This window comes from Triticum aestivum, chromosome 4B (assembly GCF_018294505.1).
Source record: "Triticum aestivum cultivar Chinese Spring chromosome 4B, IWGSC CS RefSeq v2.1, whole genome shotgun sequence".
NCBI classification, from domain to species: Eukaryota; Viridiplantae; Streptophyta; class Magnoliopsida; order Poales; family Poaceae; genus Triticum; species Triticum aestivum.
This window is the reverse complement of record NC_057804.1, coordinates 630,482,531-630,508,955: the sequence shown is the minus strand read 5'-3', so window position 1 is coordinate 630,508,955 and position 26,425 is coordinate 630,482,531. Positions and strand designations below refer to the sequence as shown.

Genomic DNA, 26,425 nt, shown 5'->3' with positions numbered 1-26,425 from the left:
GAATTATTCCAATCAAACATAATACAATAATCATTCGCATTACAAATAATTATTTAAATAACCATAGCAAACTTAAATAGTGCAATACAAAATTTGTCATAAATACAAATACAAATGAATACAAAAATAAGTCACTGTTCAGCCCTTTGCCAATGGTGCCCAATGAGATCTTCCTGAAGTTGAAAGTGGGTGTCTGCATTTTCAATCTCCTTGTATGTCTGAAGGAAAGCTCTAATGCGGTTTGGGTCTCTTGCTGGTTTGACACGGCTACCCATATTGTCGTAAAAGAATTCTAAGTTCAATCCTCTCTCATCTTCAAGAATCATATTGTGCAGGATAATACATCATGTCATTATGTTCTTTAAGGTTTTTCTATCCCAAAAACGAGCAGGACCACGGACAATGGCAAACCTAGATTGCAAAACACCGAATGCTTTTTCAATGTCTTTTCGGGCTGCCTTGCACCCTTGCAAATTCACACATTGTTTTTTTGTTTTGGGTTCTTTGATGCTCTTGATAAATGTGCACCAAGAAGGGTATATACCATCTGCAAGATAGTACCCTTTTGTGTATTCATGGCCATTGATAGTGTAGTTGTAAGCAGGAGCATCACCACTAGCAAGCCTAGCAAACAAATGAGACCATTGCAATATGCAATCACCCGCATAGCTGCGGAGATTTTTTGATATGCACTAAATCCCTTTAAACCCGCGACATTTCTTCTTTGAGTAAAATACCAGCAATTTGTCTCGCAAGCTTCAACGATTTTCACAAAGAGGGATCGGCGCATTCGGTACCTTCTCCGAAAGAGGTGCGGAGGATATGTAGGATTCTCCGCGAAATAGTCTTGCATCAACATCTCGTCGGTGCTCGTCTTCATGCTCCTTCACGGCAAGCGCCATGACTAATGTTTGCTGCCGGAAGTTCGCAAGCATGCTCTCAACATCCGAGTCGTCCGAATCGGACGAATCAGATAGCAAGAACTTCTCGCACGGGGTCAACTCCATCTACACGCACACCGGCGCGTCAATCTACTACGCAGCTCGCAAAAATCACAAAAAAGGGACTCACCGGTGGCGGCTGATCCCGTGGCGGCGACGAGGGGGTGCGCTCGACGGTGGTCGATCCTCGGCGGCGGCGGCGACGGGGGGCGGCTCTTCTCGCCGGGTCCGGAGAGACGGTGCAGCGGCTCGACACGGGAGGTTGTGGGGCGGCCCCGGGGCGCGATTCCCCCGCAGATATGGCCGGAATAGCCGGCGGCGGGTGGCGAAAGCAAAGGGCGGGTGGCGGCGGAAGGAGGGGAAAAACGCGCGGGCTGAAATGTCCCTCCCGCCAACTGCTTCTCTCCGATGCAGGGCACCGCAACCGCGAGGGGGAAACCCGCGTTTTCCCGGGTTGTGGCGGAGAATTTGCCGCGCCCCCTAAAAATTTTTACGGGCCGGGGCAGGATGCAGGGTTTGGTCGGGCAGGCTTTCCGGCCCGTACCCGCATTTTGGCGGTTATTTTACGCGTTGGGAGCGGATGCGGGGTCTGCTAGAGTTGTTCTTAGATAAAGATCCTGCCACCCAAACTGCATCTCGTTGCCCTATACCAACCCCACACAAACTGCCGTCTCTCCCGGCGCCGCCGCCTCGACGGTGCCAGGGAACCCGGCGGCGCCCCCTCCTTCCTCTCCTCGCCGAATCCGTTTTCTACTCCTCCACGGTCCCTTCTTCATCACCGGGACGTTGACGCCCGGGCCCAGCGCACCGCCGCTCCTCTGCCACAGCGGCCAGGGTGCGTTGTTCCTCCAAGGCTAGTTGTTTGGTCCCCTTGCACCCGGTCGTTCAAAGCAAGGGTTGTTCGTCTCGATCTCTTAACTTACGAGGTACCTACTCATCTCCACTAATTTGAGTAGAAATCTTCGGGATTGACATATTGTACTTGAAGGTATGTGCAGTACTTCCAAGAGAAGAGGGGCTTGAAAAAACAGAGAGAGAAAAAAATGTCAGGCAACAACAGGTCAACAGCAAATTCAGTTTATTTAACAAATACGCTAATAAGTGACTTGGCTAGCTGCAGTGAATTTTAACAAACGTAGAAGTCTTTGATCAAAATATGCACCGTACTTACAAGAGAAGATGAGATTATAAAAATGAGGAGGTTAAAACAGGACAGACAGCAAGAGGTCAACAGCAAAATCAGTCATTAGAGCTGATGTTTTTACTGTATAAAAGGAGTATCAAAGCTGCTAGGGTCACTGCTGGCTTTTAACCCACCCACTACACTGCTGCAGGCCTGCGGTGCGTGATCGCCTTGCCTCAGGCAGTTTCTTGCTTTTGCCAGCAAGGCTACTTGGGTAATTTCTGTCTTGGCAAAGGATCCGAGCAGCCCCTTATATACTTGCAATATCCAAATGACCTTAATTACCTCTAGCAATTGTCTGTCATCTCAGCTAGTTTTTGCATTTTCTGTTCAAGTTAGTTGAGGCGTTTGATGTCACTGGGTTTCTTTTTCTGTACACAGCTTCCATCATAGTATATCGATTCGTCAGATTTGGGATTTTCATGTAAAATTACTTGTATTTTCAGATACCTGCTAGTGTCCAGTATAACAGTTTTTACAACCATATTCTGCTTGTTCAAAAGGGCATTTGGATTGTTTCATTGACTCCAGGGTTGGGAAGATGCAGAATACCAAGCGCAAGCGAAGAAGCAACGACATAGGATGCCTTAATGAAAACAAAAGTGCTAGCAAAACAGTACTTACGCAACGTTAGTCACTGATTCTTCGTCCTTTTATTTCCCTGCAAGTATTTTTACACGGCAAAACTGCTGTAGCACTCACAATTGCTTACCAGTACCATGTTTCCTTAATTAACTAGGACCCATCCATCCAGATATTACTACCTTTGAAGATGGATTTGGTAACTTGCTTAAATCCTCGGAAAGTTCCTCTAGTGAACTCACCAAACAGATTGAGTCGAAACTGTCAGAGAGTGTTGTCTCCCTTGCTTCATTCGTTGGTAATTATATTGTTACATGCCCATTATTTTCCATATCTGTATTTCAGTAATCAATGTCGAAACTATTATAATCTGTAGGGAGTACAGTGCTATTTGAATGCACGGGAATATTTATTGAGAATTTATGTACTGATGCCACAAGTATTCTGACTTCAGCTAATATAGTTGGGTCTTCAGATTCTGAGATCACTGATAACTTGACGGTTGGTACTGCAAACTTCTCTCTACTTTTCTTTGCCTATGAATAATAGTATCATCCTGTTCACCTATTCTTGGTTTATCGATGCAGATTAAAGTGCGTCTTCCCAGTAATCAAGTTGTCATTGGCTGGTTACACCATTGTGATTTCAAGTATAATCTTGCTGTTGTGAACATCAGATGCGCACGTGGTTTTCAGGAAGCACATCTCAGTCGTAGCCATGCCATGCAATTTGAGCCGAATAGTAAGTTAGTAGCTGTGGGGTGTTGTTTCGACTCAGGCATGTTAAAGTCCACAAATGCGACAGTAATTGGCAGTGCAAGTGATGGAGTCTGTGAGCTTATGCTCTCCACATATGAAATGAACATGGTGAGGTGCTGTTTTTCTTAGTTCTCTGCATGCTGGAAATAATTAGATGTATATAGCTTAAATCTATCGCATACCCACTGGATTATCAGTTGAGATACTATCGATCCTATTTTTCCTGTGCAAATTTCTTCATTCTCACTTTATTTTTGTGCTAGGCTTGGATTGGGTGCCCCCTTATTGATTTTGATGGGAACTTTGTTGGAATGAACCTCCAAAGTGGCGAAAGGATTATGTTCACACCAGTGAACAAAATTCTTGAATGCCTGGGGTACCTTGCGACAGTTAGGTTGGTATTTCTAGACTTGCAGTATTTACAAGCTGTGGCTTCTCTGTTTGGCTTTACCATGCTAGCTTGTCCTCCCATTGTGCTACCCTACATTCCTGTCTGATTTGAATCTTCTGTTTTGGGTGCCAAACTGTATTTGAGGTTTACCCAGTAGTGTTTTCTTCGGTACATTTCCATCTTTTTTCTGCTGTCATCATAGTCGCTTTGCATTTTGTGAACCTGGACGTTTGTGCCATTACCATCTGGCATGCCGCCCTGCTTTGGAGACTAAACTGAGCTAATACATTGCTAATTAAAAGTGTAATCAAACTTTGGTCTAAACTTTAAAACTATAGTATCGATACTAGAACTTACATTCATGACATTTCTAGAGATTGCTGTGTTGTTTGCTCAATTATATTTTGTTGTGAATTATATGTAAGACTGTAACCTACTTCCTCCTTTCTGCCCCTGTTTGATAAATCAATTTCTTAATAATCTCTTGACTTCTCGTCTTTCAGTGGATTAGTCATGATGTGTTTTTGAACAACGTGTAGGGTTGAAAGTAATCAAGTGGTTGCTGGTATAAAAGAAGCAATCACAACCAAGGCAAATAATGCTGGCATGCCGAAAGGTTAGTTCTTTGTTTTTGTGGTATACTTCAACATCTTAGCGATACGATATAAAGAAGGCGTATCAAGTGCTGAAAGCTCCCACACAAGGTGGGATTGGGGAGGCTGGTTCTTAACCTCCAGGCCACAAGTGGGAAGACTCAACCATCGCGCTAGGCGCGCCCTGCATCTTAGTGATAAGATACATTTGCTAATTGACTCACCTTGTTGTACATATTTCATGCACGATTATAGTGAACCTTTAATACGTGATGGTTGTCCCCCACCTGCTATGTTATGTGGTGGCGAGCTGCTGCTGTTAATTTTTCTGAGTATGCCTTTAATGCTGCAACCGCTTTATTTGAGGAGTGCCAACTGACATGTCACGTTTCTTTAAACAGATGCTATGCATGAGATTAACTCTTTTGAAGAGGAATTCGAGGACAATATCTGGAGCACACTCAGTGAAGATGTTGCAAGCACTATGGCTGGATGTGTTGTCTCACTTGCTTCATTCAATGGTGATTGTGTTGCGATATCCTCATTTTTATTTCTCTTATTTCACCGCTTATTAAAGAAAAAATTATGATGTGCGCAGGAAAGTCAAAGTGTTTTGCTTGCACAGGCCTAATTATAGACTGTATTCCCGTGAGAATTCTTACTTCGGCAAGTTTGGTTAAAATTTCTGGCGATGAAAACAAGATTGATGATAACTTGCAGGTTGGCACTGGTAGTGCATAGCATTGTTTGTGCCTTTTTTTTGTCTGTTTATGAACCAGTTTATAACCTTATCATTGCAGATTGAAGTGTACCTTAATAATACAGAACAAGTCACGGGGACATTGAGACATTATGATCTATGCTATAATGTTGCGGTTGTAGAGATCATGGGTTCCTGCGGTTCTACAGCAGTGGGATTGAGGAGGCATATTTCTTTCACCCCTAATATCGAGGTTTTAGCTGTAGGGCGACTCATTGAACATCGGAAACTAATGGCCTCAAGAGGGGTGTTAATTGACAGAAAAGGCAAACTTGCTTGTGAAGAGCTTAGGATTTCCACTTGTAAAATCACCAAGGTATATGTATATTTTGCCAACACATATGTTTCACATGAGGCAAAATAATTATTTGTGTTAGAAATATGATCAACTCATCATTGAATATATTGAATTTAATCTGTAATTAACTATACATATCATATTTTTTTGGCACCCCCGTTTTCTAGTCACTTAAGTTTTTCTTTATCCAGGCCGGAATTGGAGGGCCTCTTATTGATGCTCGAGGGAATTTTGTTGGTATGAATTTCTTCCATGATGAAGAAACCCCGTACCTACCGAGGGAAAAAATTCAGGAAGTCATGAGACGTTTCAATGAAGAACGGTATGCCCAATATTTTTTGTCATGGTGTAATGTTCAGGTTTGCGTAAGCTCTTTTTGATGCCTGAGATTTACATGTAGTTGTACATGGCTTTTGTGTTCCAACAACGTCCACAATGTTTAAAATTTTCACCTCCTTACCATCCCAACATTACTTAGGCATCTCTTGTTTGGACATGAAAAAGGGCCCACACAGTTGACATGATGCTGATCAATTTTCCTCATTTGGGCTCCAATCTATGGCTTGTTAGCTACTCCCTCTGTAAAGAAATATAAGAGCATTTAGATCACTAAAGTAGTGATCTAAGCGCTCTTATATTTCTTTACGGAGGGAGTAGAGGCCAACAGTAGAGACTATATAGTAGCCCAAAGGCCCTTACTGATTCACCTTAAAGTAGAGTAGGGACCGAGGGAGAGTAATGTTGCTTTGAATGCTCCAAGGAAATGATGGAACAATATCTGAAATTTCAGAGCTAATTCCAACAATTTGAAAATTTCCTCTGATATAACGATAAAAGTTGGTTCTAATAAGGCCTACAGTTGAAAACTTGAACCATTTCGTGGTGCTGAGACAGAGACCCCTCTCATTGATGAATCTGATTCAGTTATATGATGTTAACACTAATTCTTTTTTCTTTTTATTTTGTAGCGCGAATGACAGTTGGCCTGAACCAAGACATCGTTATTTTATACCAACTTGGTACCCTATACCGTTTGGTTTGTTCCCAGAAAGCGACGTGTACGTTGATAGTTTAGATGATGTATATTCAAAGTTTGCTTGGCATTAGTGAGACTATTTGTTGGTTGTGTGTAGCTGCACTCTTATCAATCATGGAACTGCTTGTTACTAATGTATCCTTGTGAATTTCCAGACTACTCATGAGCGATATCCTTGTTCAGTTGTGTTTATTTCTATACCAACTCCCTTGTATTTCAGATATACATGGTTGTCCAATAAACTTTACTTGGATTCTTGAGTTATTTGTTTGGCAATTACAACCGCTGATCGACTGTTTTATTTTAATTCTATGTCCAACACTCGTTGTAGAATGTCGCTTCTTGCGTGTAATACATCATTTTGAGGAATCTCTTGTACGTATATTCATCATCCATCTTGAGAAACTTTCTCATTATTCACGGGAAACTCCTTCAAGAACTCTGCTGGCGACTGAGACTTACGTCGATCGACTGATGTCTTGACAGCTCGCACATGCATCGGGTTGAAAGTATACATACGTAGGGCATATGAGAATACGAAACTGCTGTGCACATGACGTTTCGTGGTCAATTTCCAAACGATAGTCCAATAGCGGTATAGAAGTTTGCTGGCCGACTGCATCAGTGGTGGCCACAGCGTGTCGTTCGGTAATCAGCCGGAGTTATAACGTTCGCAGATTTTTTTTTGAACTGTGATGATTTTTATATCAAATCTGGAATCTATACGCCCTGACGCAGAAAAACCAAAAATATCACCCGACGGCCTCCAGTTGGCCGAAGAGAGGCTCTTCGGTCTGCGGTTGTCCGAAGTGGGCTCTTCAGCCTCCCATTGGCCGAAGTGTGCCCCAACTGGGCCGAAAAGCCGAAGTGTGCCCCAACTGGGCCGAAAAGGAGTTGTCAGCGGCCTGGTGACCGAAGAGGTGGGCTTCGGCCTACCTACGATCGAAGAGCCCGTCTTTGGCCTACCAGCGGCCGAAAAGATCTTCGGCCTACCCGCGATCGAAGAGGTCCGGATAAGGCCGACGCAGCCGTCTTCTTCCTCTGGCTGTCCTATCTCCACCCCGCGCCGATCTCCTTCGATTTGCATCCATTTTCAGATCCAAGCCACAAAAACAGTAGATCGTCACAATTCCCGGCGGTCTACGGTCATTGTTTTTCAATGGGATAGGTTTTTGTGCGTACATGTGAGGAGGAACCATGGTAGGCTAGAGGAGGTGCGGCTTGGGAGGTGGTGAGGAGGAGGTGCGGCTGGGGAGGAGGAGGTGGTGAGAAGGAGGTAGAGCTGGGGTGGTTTTCGGAGTTGAACCTCCGGTCGTCGTGGTGGCAGCGGTGGTGTTGTCCGGTGGTGCAAGTACTCCGCGAGGTGGCCAGTGCCGCTGAGTTGAAGAGAGGAGCAAGAAGCCGGGGATACACGCGCCAAAGGTATAACCGTGTTGTCACAAATTTTCTCTGAGTTGTACAATTTAGTTAGTGTAGATAAGTCATAGTGCATTCTTCTAGTGTTAATTTGTCTATGGTGGCATTTTAGCGGTTAGTTAGTGTAGCAGTTAATAATTTTGTCCGTTGAGATTAATGAGAAGATGGCAATGTCTGACAGGTGAAAAATGTCTAAATCAGTAAATTTGACTGTTTACTACGACCCTGGTAATGTTTGATATAATGAGTTGGGGTTGATCTTAGCGAGTTTAAAAATGGCGTCATGACACTTTTAGACCCGGACAGACTGGACATTAGACAATTGAAGTAGTGATTGACTACTAGTTTTGGGTTGGATCTGAAGTATGTTCCGTCAGTATTCATACATTGTGGATCAAATTCTGTAAAAATGTCAAGCGGGAGTTGATGTCGATAGATAAGAGCCAACATTGGTTGACTCTATTAAGTCGTTGCCGGGACCAAAGAATCCACCCATATGCCCTAGTGCAACCTGTGCCAAAGGAGTAGAATATCTTACAATTGCACGTGGGGTATGAGCCCGGCCATGGCAGTCAAGTGGCTAACGAGATTGATTTATCCGGGTCACAGCCTTCGGATGTGAATGCTAGCCAACCCGAGAAAGAGTCAGACTACGTGTCACACAATGTTTGTGGTCAGAATACTGGGCAAATAGTCGGTCCATAATATTAACTGGTTCTAGTTTTGCTGATGGGGATGAGGAAGGGGAGGTTGAAACAGGTTGTCCTGGAAAGGTCCACGGGCATGTGCCGAAGTAGACATCCACTGGGTTGTCACCGATGTCGTCCCACATAATTGTGTGAGGAAAAACCTTCTGGTGAATCATCCAAACCTGACTTCAACTCTCATTGCGCAACTCATGTATACTGAGATAGTGAAGAAGAAAGATATGGAAACAAAACACATCCATACAGCAATGAAGGTCAGATGGAATTATAACATTCCTTATGGAAAGGCTTGAAGGGCTAAGCAAAAGGCTATGGAGGAAAGGTTTGGGATGTTCTTGGACTCATACGATAATGTTGTCCGTCTCCTGGACATACTGAAGGAGGAATTCCGGCACTTATGTTAACATACAACACACAAGGTTGCCGAGTATACCAGATTTCAAGGTGTTGAAATGTGTATTCTTCTCTTTCGCCTATTTGTAATGTTGTTTGGACTATGTTTTAATTTGTAATGTCGCCCAGGGACTCTTCGGCCTACCCTTAACCCAAAAGTCCTCTTCGGCCAAACGCCGACCAAAAATGCATTCTTCAGCCCACCCGCGTCTCTTTCTGGCCAACTGGTGACCGAAGAGTCCTCTTCGGCCAACCGCAAGCCGAAAAGCTTCTCTTTGGCCATCCAAAGGCCGACGGGGTCATAGTATGATTTTTGTGAGTTAAGTCGTATAGTTTAAAAAAAAACTCGTTTGCGTAGTAGCGTTCATGAGAATATGAGATATTGATATGGAACCGGGAGCCAATTGCTAGCTAGCTTGGTTGCATATAAGTTAAGTTTTAGGAAAATGATTATGTTTGCCCGACTGATTTCAGCCGCGTTTCATTGGTCCCACCGACCGCCCATCCTTATCACTTTAACTGCAACGCAAGGCGAACCACCCTGTGGTCGGATGGTTAGAGGGATTGTGGTATCCCTAAAGGTTTAAATTCTGATGCTCGCATTTATTTCTGAATTTATTTCAGGATTTCCGGCGATGCACATTCAGTGGGACAAAATGTTCCCGTCAATGATGAGGTGCCTATGATGACTTCGTAAATTTCAAGATGATATGCGGGCTCAGTTTTTCGGAGGTTCTCACAAGGTAGGGTATGCGTGTGTGCGTTCACAGAGGTGAGTGTATGTGCGTCTATATGAACGCTTGCATTTGTACTGTGTTAAAAAAAAACTACAACGCAAGGACGTGAGCCGCATGTTTCCTCTTTCTTCCCTTAGAGACGTGATCCCCTTTTTTTTCATCTCTCCGCCGCTTCTTCTTTGTGCACGCGTGGTTCTCGCCACCATGGGCGATGTAGCCAAGCTCCTATGCCGCTCCAATCAAGGATGCACACGCCATCAATCATGTTGCAGGGGCCGCCGCATCCTGCAATACAACGCTAGCGACCGTGAAGAGATGCATCGGTGCTCCTATGCAGCTCTTTGCTAGCTGCTGTCGGTGCTAGGATGCAGTGGTCGTCGGTGCTGCTGGAGCTACGATGCAGCACTCACGATGCTGCGGGGATGCACCAATGGCCCGATGCAGCCCTTACCGGCAGTTGTTGGTGTCGTGATAGAGCGCTCGTTGGCGCTGCCGGAGTTGCAATGCAGCGCTCACGATGCTGCTGAGAGGCACTGGTGTTCTAATGCAGCGCTGCCGGAGATGCGCGATGCAACACTTGTGAGGCCGTAGATACGCACCGGTGCTTGGCGTAGCGCTCGCCGATGACTGTTGGTGTTGGGAAACGTTCATCGGTGCTGCCGAAGCTGCAATGCAACGCTCACGACACCGTACAGAGGCTATATGTGCGTCGATGCAGCACTCGTCAGCAGACGTGGCGGGCGACAGCTGCTGCAAGGGGAGACAGGGGTGTGATTGGTAAGGCGAGCGACCGAAGGGGTGCACCCCTGCCGCGGGGCAGCGGCTATAGCCGAGAGGGCAACGAAGTAGGGGAATGACACGATGTTGCGTTGACTGATCGAGCGGCTACACTTGATGGATCCAACGGCTCGAAATCACCTTGTCTACCGGCAAGATGACACCTAGCTGACGCCTACGAATTCACTAGCTAGTACCCGCAACACACACACACACACACACACAGAAATCAATGGGGGCGGCGTGACTGAACGAGCTCAATCTCGTGCGCAAATCTCATCCCGGAACGAGCTCTCCCGAACAGCCGACACGAGTCGCCCGGCGGACTAGGTTTGCCGCCGCCGGCCCTTCTGGTCGTCGTCAGTTGCGTCCTACTCCGGCGCGTGCCCTGCTCCTTCATTCGCCCCTAGTCCACGTCGTCGCCTTGCTCTACAGCCCGTCGTCCCCCGCCCCAGCACACTGGTTGATCTCCACGCATGTGCTCCTCTGCCATTGCCAAGACGTCTACGGAGACTCCGGGCTGTTTTTCTAGAACGAAGGCTCAAGAAGAGACTGACTTTGAATTAACGAAGCCATCAACCGGCCAGGATTACATCGAACAAACAAAGGAAACAATGAACAGAACAGCAAGCTGATACATGGTGCTGTGTAAAAGCTATCAGGCTACTACAAACTACTAGCAAAGATATAAAAACTAAAGCACAAGTCAAGCTAGAAGTCGAAGAAGCCCTCCACAGCGAGCAGAACACCACGCAGGGCACCAACAAAGCTTGGGGAAGAAACAAACAATAGTTGGAGGAGCTCCGCTGTCAGCTCCATGGGCTCTGGCCGTCGATGTCGTCCTCCTCCACCTCAGAAGGGGGCTCCCTGCCCCCTCGCCCTGGCACGAAGGGTGCCGATTCGTCGAAAGGTGGAGACGCCCACCAGAGGGCTAAAGAGCGACCGACGCCGTTGCCAACCGGAAGACCACACCAGGACACCACCGCCAAACTACTTGGAGCTCATCCAAGGAAAGCATCAGCAATACATGATATCTGCACACGAGGAGAAGCAAGCTACACGGCAAGGCTGCTGAAGACCGAGCAACCCCCAACCGGAACAAGCACACTTCCCCCAAAGCTCACCAAAGACGACACCCCCTTGAGGGTGACGGCGCCCACGGCGTCGCTGCCGCCCAATCCCGAGGGATTTGGGTTTTCACCTGGTCCACGAGCAACACGGGAGGAAGAGGGGGGAGGGGAGGGGGCATTTTTACCAAGTAGGGGACGACGCCCATGGGCGTCGCCGCCGGTAGGCCGGCATAGCCAACCACGGATTTCTCCGGTCCCCTCTCCCAACCCCAACCTCGAGAGGAGACACGGCTATGGTGCCCGGGGGCCGCCGGAGAACGGATCCGAGACGAGGGTGACTCCGGACTGTTTGGATTGTGACTATGTTTGCCTTATCTTGCCACATTATTTTTGCCACACTTGCCTAACTTGAGTTGTTCAAATTGTTAGCCACACCTTTTTTTGAGAAAAACTTCTAATCTATTCATCTTCAATCATGGTCGTACAACGAACACTAGAAATAATAAAAATTACATCAAATCCGTAGACCACCTAGGGATGACTACAAGCACTGAAGCGAGCCAAAAACGCGCCGCTGTCATCGCCTCTCCCTCGCCGGAGCCGGGCAAACCTTATTGTAGTAGACAGTCGGGAAGTCCTCATGCTAAGGTCTCATAGAACAAACGCACCAGAACAGCAATCGCTGCGGATGAAGAGTATAGATCAAAAGGATCCAACCTGAAAACATACAAACGAAGACGAACGACGAACAGATCCGAACAAATCCACCAAAGAAAGATCTGCGGGAGACACACCTCCAGACGCCCACCGATGATGCTAGACGCATCACCAGAATGGTGGCTAGGCGGGGAGACCTTTATTCCATCTTCAGGGAGCCGCCACCGTCTCGTCTTCCTAAACAGAACACAAACCCTAGCAAAGCTCGAAAAAAGATCTAAAATCGGAGCCCTCCCACCGGCAAGGGACGAGATCCACCCCGCCTCCATGGCCCTAAGGCCACCAGAGACTGGACAGACCGACGCCGGCGCCGGTGGGAGGCAGAGATCGCTGGTTTTTTAGAGGCGGCGGCTGGCTAGGTCGGCCCGTCCCTGGTGACACTTTAGCTTGCCTAAGCGAATCTTGCCACACTTTTTGTGTCTATAACATGTGGGGTTCGCTGCTCATAAAAAAAATCTTGCCTTAGGTGTGGCTAAAACCAAACACCCACCTAACTTGGTCAAACTTGCCTAAAGTGAGGTGTGGCAAAGTGTGGTAATATATGGCTGGAAACCAAAAAGCCCCTCCATGCCCCCCGGTCCTTGATCCCCTACTCTGTCCTCTAGTCCTTCGAACCCAATGTATGGTCCTTCATGCTTCCCGTTCTCTACTAATCTTTCATGTTCATCATTAGATCTGGGATTGTATAGGAATGCATGTGTGTACATGTGATGATTTGTTGTATGCAATTTGTGACAGATGATGATGTTATTCTTTTAGCTGGCTGCATTTGAACAGAAATTTACTACCCCATCCACCCTATAATGTAAGGAGTTCTTTTTACACCACACTAGTGTCAAAAAAGGTCTTACATTATGGGTCGAAGGGAGTACCAATGATGATGTTATTCTCTTAGCTGGTTGGATTTGCATAGAAATTTAGTAACTTACGATGTTATTCTCTTAGATGTCTGTTCATCCATGGCAGTACTGTTTATTTTCTATAAGTTTGTAGATGTATTATCTGAAGAAGTTTAACATATGAATTGGTCATAAAAACACTTGGTTTCCAACAAATGTTAGCCCAGAAGAGATGCCACCACAAAGTGACATGAAAACACTTGATTTTCATAACATAGGCAGGTACGTCAGACCTCCCAGTTTCAGAAAATGCGAACTGAACACACACACAAAAAAAACACACACACACACAAAAGTTATTGTGACAACAAGAAATATACTTAACTTTATCAAAACAAAAAAAATTCTAGCTGGAGCTCCCGGCACCGTCATATAAACTGGCACCATCATATAAACCGAAGGCACTAGGCTTCGTTTAGTCAGCAAGCCCCTTCGTGATGGTATTCAGAACATTCTCTTGTTGGTGGACCAACTTCCGCAACAACAAAAATATATGTGAGATATCTTGGGCAATTTTGTTTATCTATTAAGTATTATTGACATCATTGAACTTTGAACCGGCACAATTCTTGTTGGAAAAGAATTATGTGAGCTACACTGTTTGCCATAGACTGGATAAATGAAAAGAGGAGTGGGGTGGGGATAAACCAACAAACAAGTAAACAAATAGTGAACATTGTAGCTTCTCTACCTTGTCATTGCATCGGATACCTTAGAGCATCACTAGTAGAAAAAGGGTCAAATCTGAGACACATTAGTCCTGGTTTGCATTTGAGCCGGCACTAATGTGTCCATTAGTGTTGGTTCAAATGGCTAGGCGGAGGAGATCTTTAGTACCGGTTCATTGCGAATCTGTAGTACCGGTTCGTGCCATGAACCGGTACTAAAGATGCTGGGCCTGACCAGCACCTTTAGTACCGGTTCGTGGCATGAACCGGTAGTAAAGAGGTTGCGGCAGGCTCTTTTTAGTCCCACCTCGCTCCCCTAGCAAGATTTTTACCACCTTAAATATGTTACCTCTCAAACTATCACAAGCATTTGGTCTTCATTAAACTCTATGTGTATAATTTGTGGATTCAATATGAGTCTTCACCGGTTTCTAAACCGTTGAGGTCTTCACCGGTTTCTAAACTGTTGAGGACTCATATTGACAATTCAGATTGTACACAAAAAGATCATTGATAATCAATATATTTTTGATGTATATTTTTACATGTTTATGCCCTCACTCTCTCCACTCACTCGGTCTCCCCCTCAATCCTGACCGCCACTCACTTCAAAACTGGACGCACTCATTTGTTACACGGGCACTTCATTTTTTTAACTTATTTGAACTCCAGACTTTTTTTTTGAGTCGGCATTATGCAGCATTCGAAGCGACATCATCAATTTCCAACACGTTCTGACATCATTTGCTGTTTTTCAGTCATCGATTTGTTTAGATCAGAGCTAAATGACCGTGAAATTGAAAATCACTACAAAATGAACCATGAAAATGTTGAAGGTATCATCATTTCACCCGCATAGCATGTGCGAAAGAGTAGAGAGGGCCACGGCAAAAACTGGATGCACTTCCTGTACAAAACTAGGCAATCTCTTTCGGAGTATCAGGGTTTCGGACGAGAACTCATCTGTTACACGGGCACTTCATTTTTCTAAAACTTATTTAAACTCCAGACTTTTTTTGAGCCGGCATTATGCATCATTCGAAGCGACGTCATCAATTGCCAACACGTTCTGACATCATTTGCTGTTTTTCAGTCATTTACCAATTTGTTTAGAGAGCTAAATGACCGTGAAACAGTAAATCACAACAAAATGAACTATGAAAATGTTGAAACTTGGCATGGTATCATCATTTCACCCTCATAGCATGTGTGAAAGAGTAAGGAGGGCCACGGCAAAAACTGGACGCACTTCATGTACAAACTGGACAATCTCTTTCGGAGTATCAGGGTTTCGGACGAGAATTCATCTGTTACACGGGCACTTCATTTTTTTAAACTTATTTGAACTCCAGACTTTTTTTGAGCCGGCATTATGCAGCATTCGAAGCGACGTCATCAATTTGTTTAGATAGCTAAATGACCGTGAAATTGAAAATCACTCCAAAATGAAGCATTATGCAGCATTCGAAGCAACTAAAGCAAAACTATTCACAAAGAAACTAAATACAACAAAAAAAACTACTCAGAAATAAATAGAAGAAAAAAAATAAAGCAGAAAAAAAAACTATATAAAAAAATTACTCAAAAATAAATAGAAGAAAATAAATAATGCAGAAAATAAAAAACTATATAAAGCAAAAATATTTACAAAGAAACTAAATACAGCAAAAAAAACTACTTAGAAATAAATAAAAGAAAAATAAAGTAGAAAAGAAAAAACTATATAAAAAATAGTTGGGGCGCTGTCCGGTGGGCCTGACAGACCTAGGGTGTGCAAATTCAGGCCTAGAAAGGCCGGCAGGCTCACAGGGCAGCGCGCCCTAGTTAGGCCCAGAAGCCTGCTATATAGAGGAGTTTGAAAGAGCAGCCGTGGCTGGGTTTATAAACCAGTGCTGCTGCCCTTCGCTCGGCGAGGTGGGACTAAACATAGTGCATCGCGGGTGGCAGCGCACGAACATTAGTACCGGTTGATTGCTCAAACTGGTACTAATGTGTTGTCCTTTAGTACCGGTTGGGGTAATGAATCAGTACTAAAGGCGCTCGTTTCCCGCCGCTTGGCCTGGCCAAAATTAGCCTTTAGTACCGATTGATGGCTCCAACCGGTACTAAAGGCCCCTCCTATATATATGGCACTTACAAAAAATCAGTTCCATCGACCACTTTTTCTCCACTTCTCGCACGACATCGCCACTACCGCCGCGCCATCGGCCCCGCCGCGTGCTGTCCTCGCCGCCGCTGCCGCGCGCCGTCGCCCCCGTCGCCCGTCGTCACCGTCCCCGTCGTCGCCATCTCGCGCTGCCGCCCCGTACTACGTCGCCGTCTCGATCGCGTCGTCGATCGCCCCGGCCCGCCGCCTGTCGTCGCGCCATCCCCGTCGCCGCCCGTACGCTGCCGCCCCCCGGCCCGCTCGTACCCCCCCCACACACACACTACACACACACATGTACACACGCATACACACACACACACGATACTACACACATACACACATATTTTTTTACTTATTTTCTGTTTTCTATTGTTTAATGTTAGATGAATTTCGTAGATAAGAATGTTAGAATGTTAATGTTAGATGAATTAAATAGAAAAGTTGTTAAATATTAATGTCAATTGTTAGCTAGATGAACATAGAAGTAGTTTATTTTTATTAAGAAAATTTAGGTATATGAGATTATTTGAAGTAGTTGAATTAATATAACTAGTTTATTTTTAGTAAATGCTTAGTTGAACTAGTTGAATTAATAGAACTAGTTTATTTTTAGTAAGAAAATTTAGGTATATGAGATTATTTGAACTAGTTGAATTAATATAACTAGTTTATTTTTAGTAAATGCTTAGTTGAACTAGTTGAATGAATAGAACTAGTTTATTTTTAGTAAGAAAATTTAGGTATATGAGATTATTTGAACTAGTTGAATTAATATAACTAGTTTATTTTTAGTAAATACTTAGTTGAAATAGTTGAATTAATAGAACTAGTTTATTTTTAGTAAGAAAATTTAGGTATATGAGATTATTTAAACTAGTTGAATTAATATAACTAGTTTATTTTTAATAAATGCTTAGTTCAACTAGTTGAATTAATAGAATTAGTTTATTTTTAGTAAGAAAATTTAGGTATATGAGATTATTTGAACTAGTTGAATTAATATAATTAGTTTATTTTTAGTAAATGCTTAATTAAATTAGTTGAATTAACAGAACTAGTTGAATTAATAGAAGTAGTTGAATTAATAGAATTAGTAAGTGTTTAATGATTCACCTATATGAACATAGGAAATGTCATCTAACGACGAAAAACATTTCATTATGTGCGAATACTGTGAAGACCAGCGCGGCCTGTGCGACAGAAATTTCCTTGTTGATGATAGGCCATTCAGCATCAAGCTGGATTAGACCTTCGAATTCGATACAGTAAGTCACAACGACAAGTCTTTTTTCGTAATTAAGCATGACTTATATATGCTTCAAACGACATTAGTACCGGTTGATTGCTCAAACTGGTACTAATGTGTTGTCCTTTAGTACCGGTTGGGGTAATGAATCAGTACTAAAGGCGCTCGTTTCCCGCCGCTTGGCCTGGCCAAAATTAGCCTTTAGTACCGATTGATGGCTCCAACCGGTACTAAAGGCCCCTCCTATATATATGGCACTTACAAAAAATCAGTTCCATCGACCACTTTTTCTCCACTTCTCGCGCGACATCGCCACTACCGCCGCGCCATCGCCCCCGCCGCGTGCTGTCCTCGCCGCCGCTGCCGCGCGCCGTCGCCCCCGTCGCCCGTCGTCACCGTCCCCGTCGTCGCCATCTCGCGCTGCCGCCCCGTACTACGTCGCCGTCTCGATCGCGTCGTCGATCGCCCCGGCCCGCCGCCTGTCGTCGCGCCATCCCCGTCGCCGCCCGTACGCTGCCGCCCCCCGGCCCGCTCGTACCCCCCCCCACACACACACTACACACACACATGTACACACGCATACACACACACACACGATACTACACACATACACACATATTTTTTTACTTATTTTCTGTTTTCTATTGTTTAATGTTAGATGAATTTCGTAGATAAGAATGTTAGAATGTTAATGTTAGATGAATTAAATAGAAAAGTTGTTAAATATTAATGTCAATTGTTAGCTAGATGAACATAGAAGTAGTTTATTTTTATTAAGAAAATTTAGGTATATGAGATTATTTGAAGTAGTTGAATTAATATAACTAGTTTATTTTTAGTAAATGCTTAGTTGAACTAGTTGAATTAATAGAACTAGTTTATTTTTAGTAAGAAAATTTAGGTATATGAGATTATTTGAACTAGTTGAATTAATATAACTAGTTTATTTTTAGTAAATGCTTAGTTGAACTAGTTGAATGAATAGAACTAGTTTATTTTTAGTAAGAAAATTTAGGTATATGAGATTATTTGAACTAGTTGAATTAATATAACTAGTTTATTTTTAGTAAATACTTAGTTGAAATAGTTGAATTAATAGAACTAGTTTATTTTTAGTAAGAAAATTTAGGTATATGAGATTATTTAAACTAGTTGAATTAATATAACTAGTTTATTTTTAATAAATGCTTAGTTCAACTAGTTGAATTAATAGAATTAGTTTATTTTTAGTAAGAAAATTTAGGTATATGAGATTATTTGAACTAGTTGAATTAATATAATTAGTTTATTTTTAGTAAATGCTTAATTAAATTAGTTGAATTAACAGAACTAGTTGAATTAATAGAAGTAGTTGAATTAATAGAATTAGTAAGTGTTTAATGATTCACCTATATGAACATAGGAAATGTCATCTAACGACGAAAAACATTTCATTATGTGCGAATACTGTGAAGACCAGCGCGGCCTGTGCGACAGAAATTTCCTTGTTGATGATAGGCCATTCAGCATCAAGCTGGATTAGACCTTCGAATTCGATACAGTAAGTCACAACGACAAGTCTTTTTTCGTAATTAAGCATGACTTATATATGCTTCAAACGACATTAGTACCGGTTGATTGCTCAAACTGGTACTAATGTGTTGTCCTTTAGTACCGGTTGGGGTAATGAATCAGTACTAAAGGCGCTCGTTTCCCGCCGCTTGGCCTGGCCAAAATTAGCCTTTAGTACCGATTGATGGCTCCAACCGGTACTAAAGGCCCCTCCTATATATATGGCACTTACAAAAAATCAGTTCCATCGACCACTTTTTCTCCACTTCTCGCGCGACATCGCCACTACCGCCGCGCCATCGCCCCCGCCGCGTGCTGTCCTCGCCGCCGCTGCCGCGCGCCGTCGCCCCCGTCGCCCGTCGTCACCGTCCCCGTCGTCGCCATCTCGCGCTGCCGCCCCGTACTACGTCGCCGTCTCGATCGCGTCGTCGATCGCCCCGGCCCGCCGCCTGTCGTCGCGCCACCCCCGGCGCCGCCCGTACGCTGCCGCCCCCCGGCCCGCTCGTACCCCCCCCCCACACACACACACTACACACACACATGTACACACGCATACACACACACACGATACTACACACATACACACATATTTTTTTACTTATTTTCTGTTTTCTATTGTTTAATGTTAGATGAATTTCGTAGATAAGAATGTTAGAATGTTAATGTTAGATGAATTAAATAGAAAAGTTGTTAAATATTAATGTCAATTGTTAGCTAGATGAACATAGAAGTAGTTTATTTTTATTAAGAAAATTTAGGTATATGAGATTATTTGAAGTAGTTGAATTAATATAACTAGTTTATTTTTAGTAAATGCTTAGTTGAACTAGTTGAATTAATAGAACTAGTTTATTTTTAGTAAGAAAATTTAGGTATATGAGATTATTTGAACTAGTTGAATTAATATAACTAGTTTATTTTTAGTAAATGCTTAGTTGAACTAGTTGAATGAATAGAACTAGTTTATTTTTAGTAAAAAAATTTAGGTATATGAGATTATTTGAACTAGTTGAATTAATATAACTAGTTTATTTTTAGTAAATACTTAGTTGAAATAGTTGAATTAATAGAACTAGTTTATTTTTAGTAAGAAAATTTAGGTATATGAGATTATTTAAACTAGTTGAATTAATATAACTAGTTTATTTTTAATAAATGCTTAGTTCAACTAGTTGAATTAATAGAATTAGTTTATTTTTAGTAAGAAAATTTAGGTATATGAGATTATTTGAACTAGTTGAATTAATATAATTAGTTTATTTTTAGTAAATGCTTAATTAAATTAGTTGAATTAACAGAACTAGTTGAATTAATAGAAGTAGTTGAATTAATAGAATTAGTAAGTGTTTAATGATTCACCTATATGAACATAGGAAATGTCATCTAACGACGAAAAACATTTCATTATGTGCGAATACTGTGAAGACCAGCGCGGCCTGTGCGACAGAAATTTCCTTGTTGATGATAGGCCATTCAGCATCAAGCTGGATTAGACCTTCGAATTCGATACAGTAAGTCACAACGACAAGTCTTTTTTCGTAATTAAGCATGACTTATATATGCTTCATTTTCTTCAACTTATAATTTTTAATTTTCACTATTCTACTAGCGCATCCCCTGTCATGCAAGAATTTTTGTCTTGGATAAGATAGGTTTCAATGCTATGGAAACTATGGAGGTAAAGATAGTTTACCTAAAAACTGAGCATAGTTATACTTCAACGTTAAAGTATACAATGCAGACACGTACACCTATTTTGAATGCAAAACTTGGCAAGCACTATGCAAGGCTTATGCATTTGAGCCTGATATGGTTATTACCTTTGATATTCGTCCGGAAGATGATATTGAAGGTAATAAAGACATCTGGGTCGATGTGCAGACGCCTCCAGTTCTACCATTATGTGAGTTCTTCTCAACCATATTTATATCTTTGATATTGCTTATTCAAAAATAGTTGACAACTAATTTCTATTGACAGCTTATTTCCATTCAAGCAAACATGTCCGACGCTTGGTAGACAGGACCCACTACTGTCCCGGAGCTGAACTAAACTGCGAGGAGATAAGTTATTATGTTTCATGGCTTGAGGGTCTTCATACTGTCAAGACAAATTTTCTTCCTGCAGTTAGAAATGTTAGTACTCAAAACGTGCGACCAATAGTGATCGTATTGAATTACAGTCACATCTATTTTGGAATGATGGTAAGATATTTAATATTTTTCCTCAATGCATCTTTTGCGTACATAATGTTTTTGCTAAACTTTCATTGCTAAGTATATTAATTAATTACTATACGATGTTCTTCAACAGGGACTCCAGATGACAGTTATGCCTTAGTGGATCGAGACTAAGTGTCGCATGTCAATTGTTAGCTTACGGCCAAGATATCCTACATTGCACATGAGTGCATTCAGGATTTCTAAAAGGGATGAATGCTTAATAGTGAAAGATTGGAGGAAAATTGTTAACGATCGTAGAGAAGTACTAGGGGGCAACAATGAGAAGCGCAGCCCACGATTAGGAGACAGGTTCATCTGCATGCTCCAGTATGATGAATTAGGAGAGCTATACATGTTCTATGCTATTTTACATGAGAGAGAGAGAGCAGCAGGAGTGATTTAGCTAGTTCATGCTCTTAGTACTTGTCCTCTCATGTCCGTGTTCTTCGTCCTGAACTTAATCCCAAAGAGTGATTTGCTTTTGTGGTGTTATGAATGCTTATAATATCATGACCATCATGTTGAACTCGATGATATTTTTGCTTCTGGTACAAGTGAATGTTTCTTCTTTAAGCTAGTGTTGGTGGTGATTAGATAGCGGTAATGACTATGATGATTAAATAGTGATAATGGCGACTATGATGATTTTTAGCTAGCTACTATACTCATGTTGATGATATGATGCAAGAGTTTTTATATTAATATGATGATGATGATGATGAGTTATTATATCATTTAATGAAAGAAACCGCAGATTAGTTTCAGTTGGATGGATTCTAGCTAAGTGATCAAGTATATGCCATATCCATATTATACTTAGCTGATCAAGTATAATATGGATATGGCATATACTTGATCACTTAGCTAGCTAGGATCCAATGCATCCAGTCGAAACTAATCTGTGGTACTTTCACCTAATGATTTAACAACTCATTATAATGTAAAACAATCACTAAATTAAATTGAAAACACAAAATTAAAGGAAAAATAATAAAAAAACAAAACACACCCAAACATTTAGTACCGGTTGGTGTTACCAACCGGTAGTAATGTCCTACACGCACCCGGGCCTGGCTCGTGCCACGTGGTGGCACTTTAGCGTTGGTTCGTGACTAACCGGTACTAAAAGGGGGACCTTTAGTCCCCACTCTTTAGTGCCGGTTGCCGAACCGGCACTAAAGGCCGTTACGAACCGGCGCTAAAGCTCGGTTCTGCACTAGTGCATCTACAGCCGGACAATGCAAATCCATCCCCTCAAATGCCCGCGGATGTTGTCGGTGTCAAAATCGGTGGATCTCGGGTAGGGGGTCCCGATCTGTGCGTCTAAGGCTAATGGTAACAGGAGGCAAGGGACACAATGTTTACACAGGTTCGGGCCCTCTCGATGGAGGTAAAACCCTACTTCTTGCTTGATTGATATTGATGATATGAGTGTTACAAGAGTTGATCTACCACGAGATCGTAGAGGCTAAACCCTAGAAGCTAGCCTATGATGATTATGATTCTGTCTCTAAGGACTAAACTCTCCGGTTTATATAGACACCGGAGAGGGCTAGGGTTTACATGGAGTCGGTTACAAAGAAGGAAATATAATATCCGGATCGCCAAGCTTGTCTTCCACGCAAAGGAGAGTCCCATCTGGACACGGGACGAAGTCTTGAGTCTTGTATCTTCATGGTCCAACAGTCCAGCCAAAGTATATAGTCCGGCTGTCCGGATACCCCCTAATCCAGGACTCCCTCAGTAGCCCCTGAACCAGGCTTCAATGACGACGAGTCTGACACACAGTTTGTCTTCGGCATTGCAAGGCGGGTTCCATCTCCGAATACTCCAAAGTACATGTTGCAACAAACAGTGTCTGGCTTCCCATCAATGTTGTTCCCCTCGGCTTCTGTGCTTCAATAATGACCATCTCCACGTGTCGAGCGAATACGAGGAGCCGAGGCATTTTTGCATTCGCCTCCCTGGTCCTGTATGCAAACCGTCTATTTGAAGGGACGGGGGATTCTTAGATCCAAGCTTCACCTTCTTCCCTTGAGCGAGCATCCAACAGAGCGTGATTCCAGCATGGCAGGTCGTCGCAGCTCCTCCTCTCGCTCCCGTAGCTCTAGGCCAGGTGATTGGGAAGAATGTTCTATTCCTCAAGACCGCTTAATAGAGCTGCAGACCTAGGGGTTTCTTCACCGGCGTTCATGGTCCCCGTCCGAGCCAGCTAGCCACCTATAATGGCGGGGAGCAAGCGGAGAGATCTCCTAATCCATCCCCGGGGGAGCGAATATGCCTCATCCCGCATCTGCTGAGAGGCGTCGGGTTTCCAATCCACCCATTCCTTTGCGGGCTCCTGGAGTTTTATGGTGTCCAGTTGCACAACTTCACCCCTGCCTCCGTGCTGCACATAGCAGGATACGTCGCCCTTTGTGAACTATTTCTGGGCTGTGAGGCTCACTTCGGGTTATGGAAGAAGTTGTTCTGCCTCGTCCCTCGCAACCAGGGGGAATCCATATGTCAAGTGGGCGGAGCCGAAGTATGGCGCGTCACCGAGACCTGATACCTATCCGGTACTCCCAAGAAGGCACCGGAGAACTGGCCCTCAGAGTGGTTTTATGTCGATGACGTTCCCCTTCCGGATCCAGTCCGGACAGGTCTCCCTGAGTTCAGTAATGCTCTGCCAAAGGCACGCCGAAGTTGGCGCCCTCGGGGCCCCTAAGAGGAGGATACCAGAGAAATACATTTCCTGATGAACATGATAAAGTTACTGGCCAAATCAGGGCTGACAATAGTCGGGGTTATGGCAATATGCATAATGCGGGGAGTGCAGCCGCTTCAGTATCGGGGGAAGCCCATGTTGCACTACAACGGGGAAGATGATGCCACCCGCTGTGGTCGTAAGGGTCCGAACTCCGCCACTGCTCTGGCGAGGATATTGTTCAATTTGTATAAAGGAGAAGAAGAAGAATTCCTTCATATTAAACCGCGGGATGGGTTTTCTATGTACAACCCCCCAAGCTGGGTAAGTCGTCACTCTTTCCCCCGCTTCATTCATTCTGGCGTCCTTCGTCAAGATTATTTACCTCGATATTTCTGAGAAGGAACTAAGGAGGGTCGTAGAAGGATTCTCCAGCCCCTCCCTGCAACCAGAGGACCCCGGAAGGGCCTTCGATCCAGGACTCGAAGAAGACCCAGATGTTACTATGGAGCTCGTCAACGGGACATTTTATCAGGCGAGCCGCGATGGCGCCTCAGTGGCTATTATTGCCTACTATCCCGGACTTCTACCTGCATCGCGTGTAAGCAAAGCCAAAAAACCCTATCCTCTGAAGAGGAATCCTTTCTGATGCCATGCCTTATGCCTGGAATGTCGCATTTTTGTAGAGACGACAGTCGGAACATGGCGCCGAGCCCCTAGGGGCGAGTCGGCAAAGGGCATCCGGATCGGGAAGGTTTAAGAGGAAGGCGGTTAGGGCCGAAACGCCGCTACAGAGGTAGGGTAAAAACCTTCTCTGTGATTATTGTGTTTGAAATGTGACAGCGTCCTTTGTGTCCTGGTAGAAAGAGGAGTAGCCGGACTATATCCGGAGATCCTGCCAATCATGCCTCCACCAGCCGGATTCCAGGACCGGCTTCGAGGGAGGAAGCGGACGCGGGGCCGATGCCGAATTGTCCTCCGACAGAGGATGCGGATATGCTCTCCACCATGAATTCTGAAGTAGAGTGTGCCATGAATCACCAGCACTGACCGGCCGTACTTCGCAATAACATCTTTTCCGAAGAGGCATTTAATGCCTTCAATTCGGGAGATGCATACATCCGAGCTGCTCAAGGTGGGCTTGCCCGTGCGACGGATCAGTATGCCAAAGATATACGGGTAAGAAAATTTGATAAGCATGTATAGCAGTAGCCCTTGAGACTTGAAACGGTGGAACAACTATTTTAAGGATCAATTTATGCACAGATCCTTGTAGATAAGAATGAACAATTGTCTCGAGAGCCAGATGAGTGCAAGACCCAGCTGAGGGCCACAGTTGCCAAGCTAGAGGAATCCCAGAGGGCCTCATTTGGTAACATTTGTCTCAATTGGATGGAAGTGTACCAGTTAGTAAGTGGCTTGTATGATAAGTCTAACAGAAAATTCTGCAGACAATCACAAGGTGAATCCGGAGGTCGTAGGAGGTGACGAGTCACATCTCCAAAGGAAGCTAAAAGCCGGTGAGCGTATTCTTACGCTAGTTAGGCAGGAGAAGAACAATCTTCAAGATGCTAATGTCCGGCTGGGCGTTGAATTAGGAGATGTTCATGCTCAGCTGGCGGACTCCGTGAAGGAGAACAGAAGGCTTCGTCGCGACATTTATGGTAAGTGCCTAGACGAACTGTAGTACAGCTCGACGAGGAAGCATATTGACAGAATTGATATCTGTAGGTATGTTGACGGGCCACCCTGAAGAGGAGATGCCCGCGTCTGCAGGAAATTTGCTGCAAGACCTCTCACAGCTGCACGAGCGAGCTCGGCAGGTGATGCAGGGTATTGCCCAGGCCTTGTGGCCATCCACCTCCCTGCCAAAAGGCATGGGGGAGCTTGTGGATATGCTCCAAGGAGCACGGCGACGCTTCTGATTGTGGAAGATGTCAGCTTGCCGACAAGGTGCAAGAGAAGCCTGGGCTATGGTTAAGACGCGCTACACCAACCTTGACCCGAACCATATGGCCGAAGTTGGACCCGCGGGGCCAGATGGGCAAGAAATTCCCATGAGTCTGGTGTATGACCAGGTAGCGTTAGCTGCAAAGTATTCCCAACAGGATTGTAAGCTAGATAGCCCGTTGGATGGTATAGAGGAAGAATGTAGTCAGTCCAAGTGACTATGTAATTCAATGGACATATGTAGTCCCTAGCCGGATTAAAATCATTTGTCATGGCAGACCTTTTCGCTTTAGCCCCCGGATCCGACAGTCCGGGGTGTATCCGAATACCCACTCAGTTATTCAGAACCGGGGTATGCGTGGAAACCAGGCGTAGGGGGTCATGAGTGCTTGAACAGACAAGTACCCAACTAGTTATGTTATATTACATGGATAGTAAGAAACATCTTCCAGGGAGAATAGTTCCGTTAGGGGTTCGTTTCCCTAGGTGCGCATGCATCGATGTACATGTCCGGACTGCGAACAGAGACATAGGATAAAAAACTTCTGGGGGTTCACGTTGTGATAAACAAAAATAAAAAAACATCTTTTGTTCATCGACCGAATATTCCCTTAAGAACGCTAGCTTTCGGCTTCACCCAATCTGAGGTACACATCCGGCTCAACCGACAGTAACAATCGCAGAGGTGCTCCCCT

General features: G+C 44.1%; 1 protein-coding gene across 1 annotated transcript; it reads left to right on the top strand.

Annotated features, from left to right (window-relative positions):
• Window positions 1-1,555: 1,555 nt before the first annotated feature.
• LOC123093702 (uncharacterized) lies at window positions 1,556-6,799 on the top strand. Its single transcript, XM_044515715.1, has 12 exons — window positions 1,556-1,776; window positions 2,656-2,753; window positions 2,864-3,004; window positions 3,083-3,207; window positions 3,294-3,572; window positions 3,728-3,858; window positions 4,395-4,471; window positions 4,850-4,969; window positions 5,047-5,168; window positions 5,249-5,524; window positions 5,698-5,828; window positions 6,475-6,799. The coding sequence occupies exons 2-12, from the start codon at window positions 2,666-2,668 to the stop codon at window positions 6,611-6,613; spliced, it is 1,629 nt and encodes a 542-aa protein (XP_044371650.1). The 5' UTR covers window positions 1,556-1,776; window positions 2,656-2,665; the 3' UTR covers window positions 6,614-6,799.
• Window positions 6,800-26,425: the final 19,626 nt, after the last annotated feature.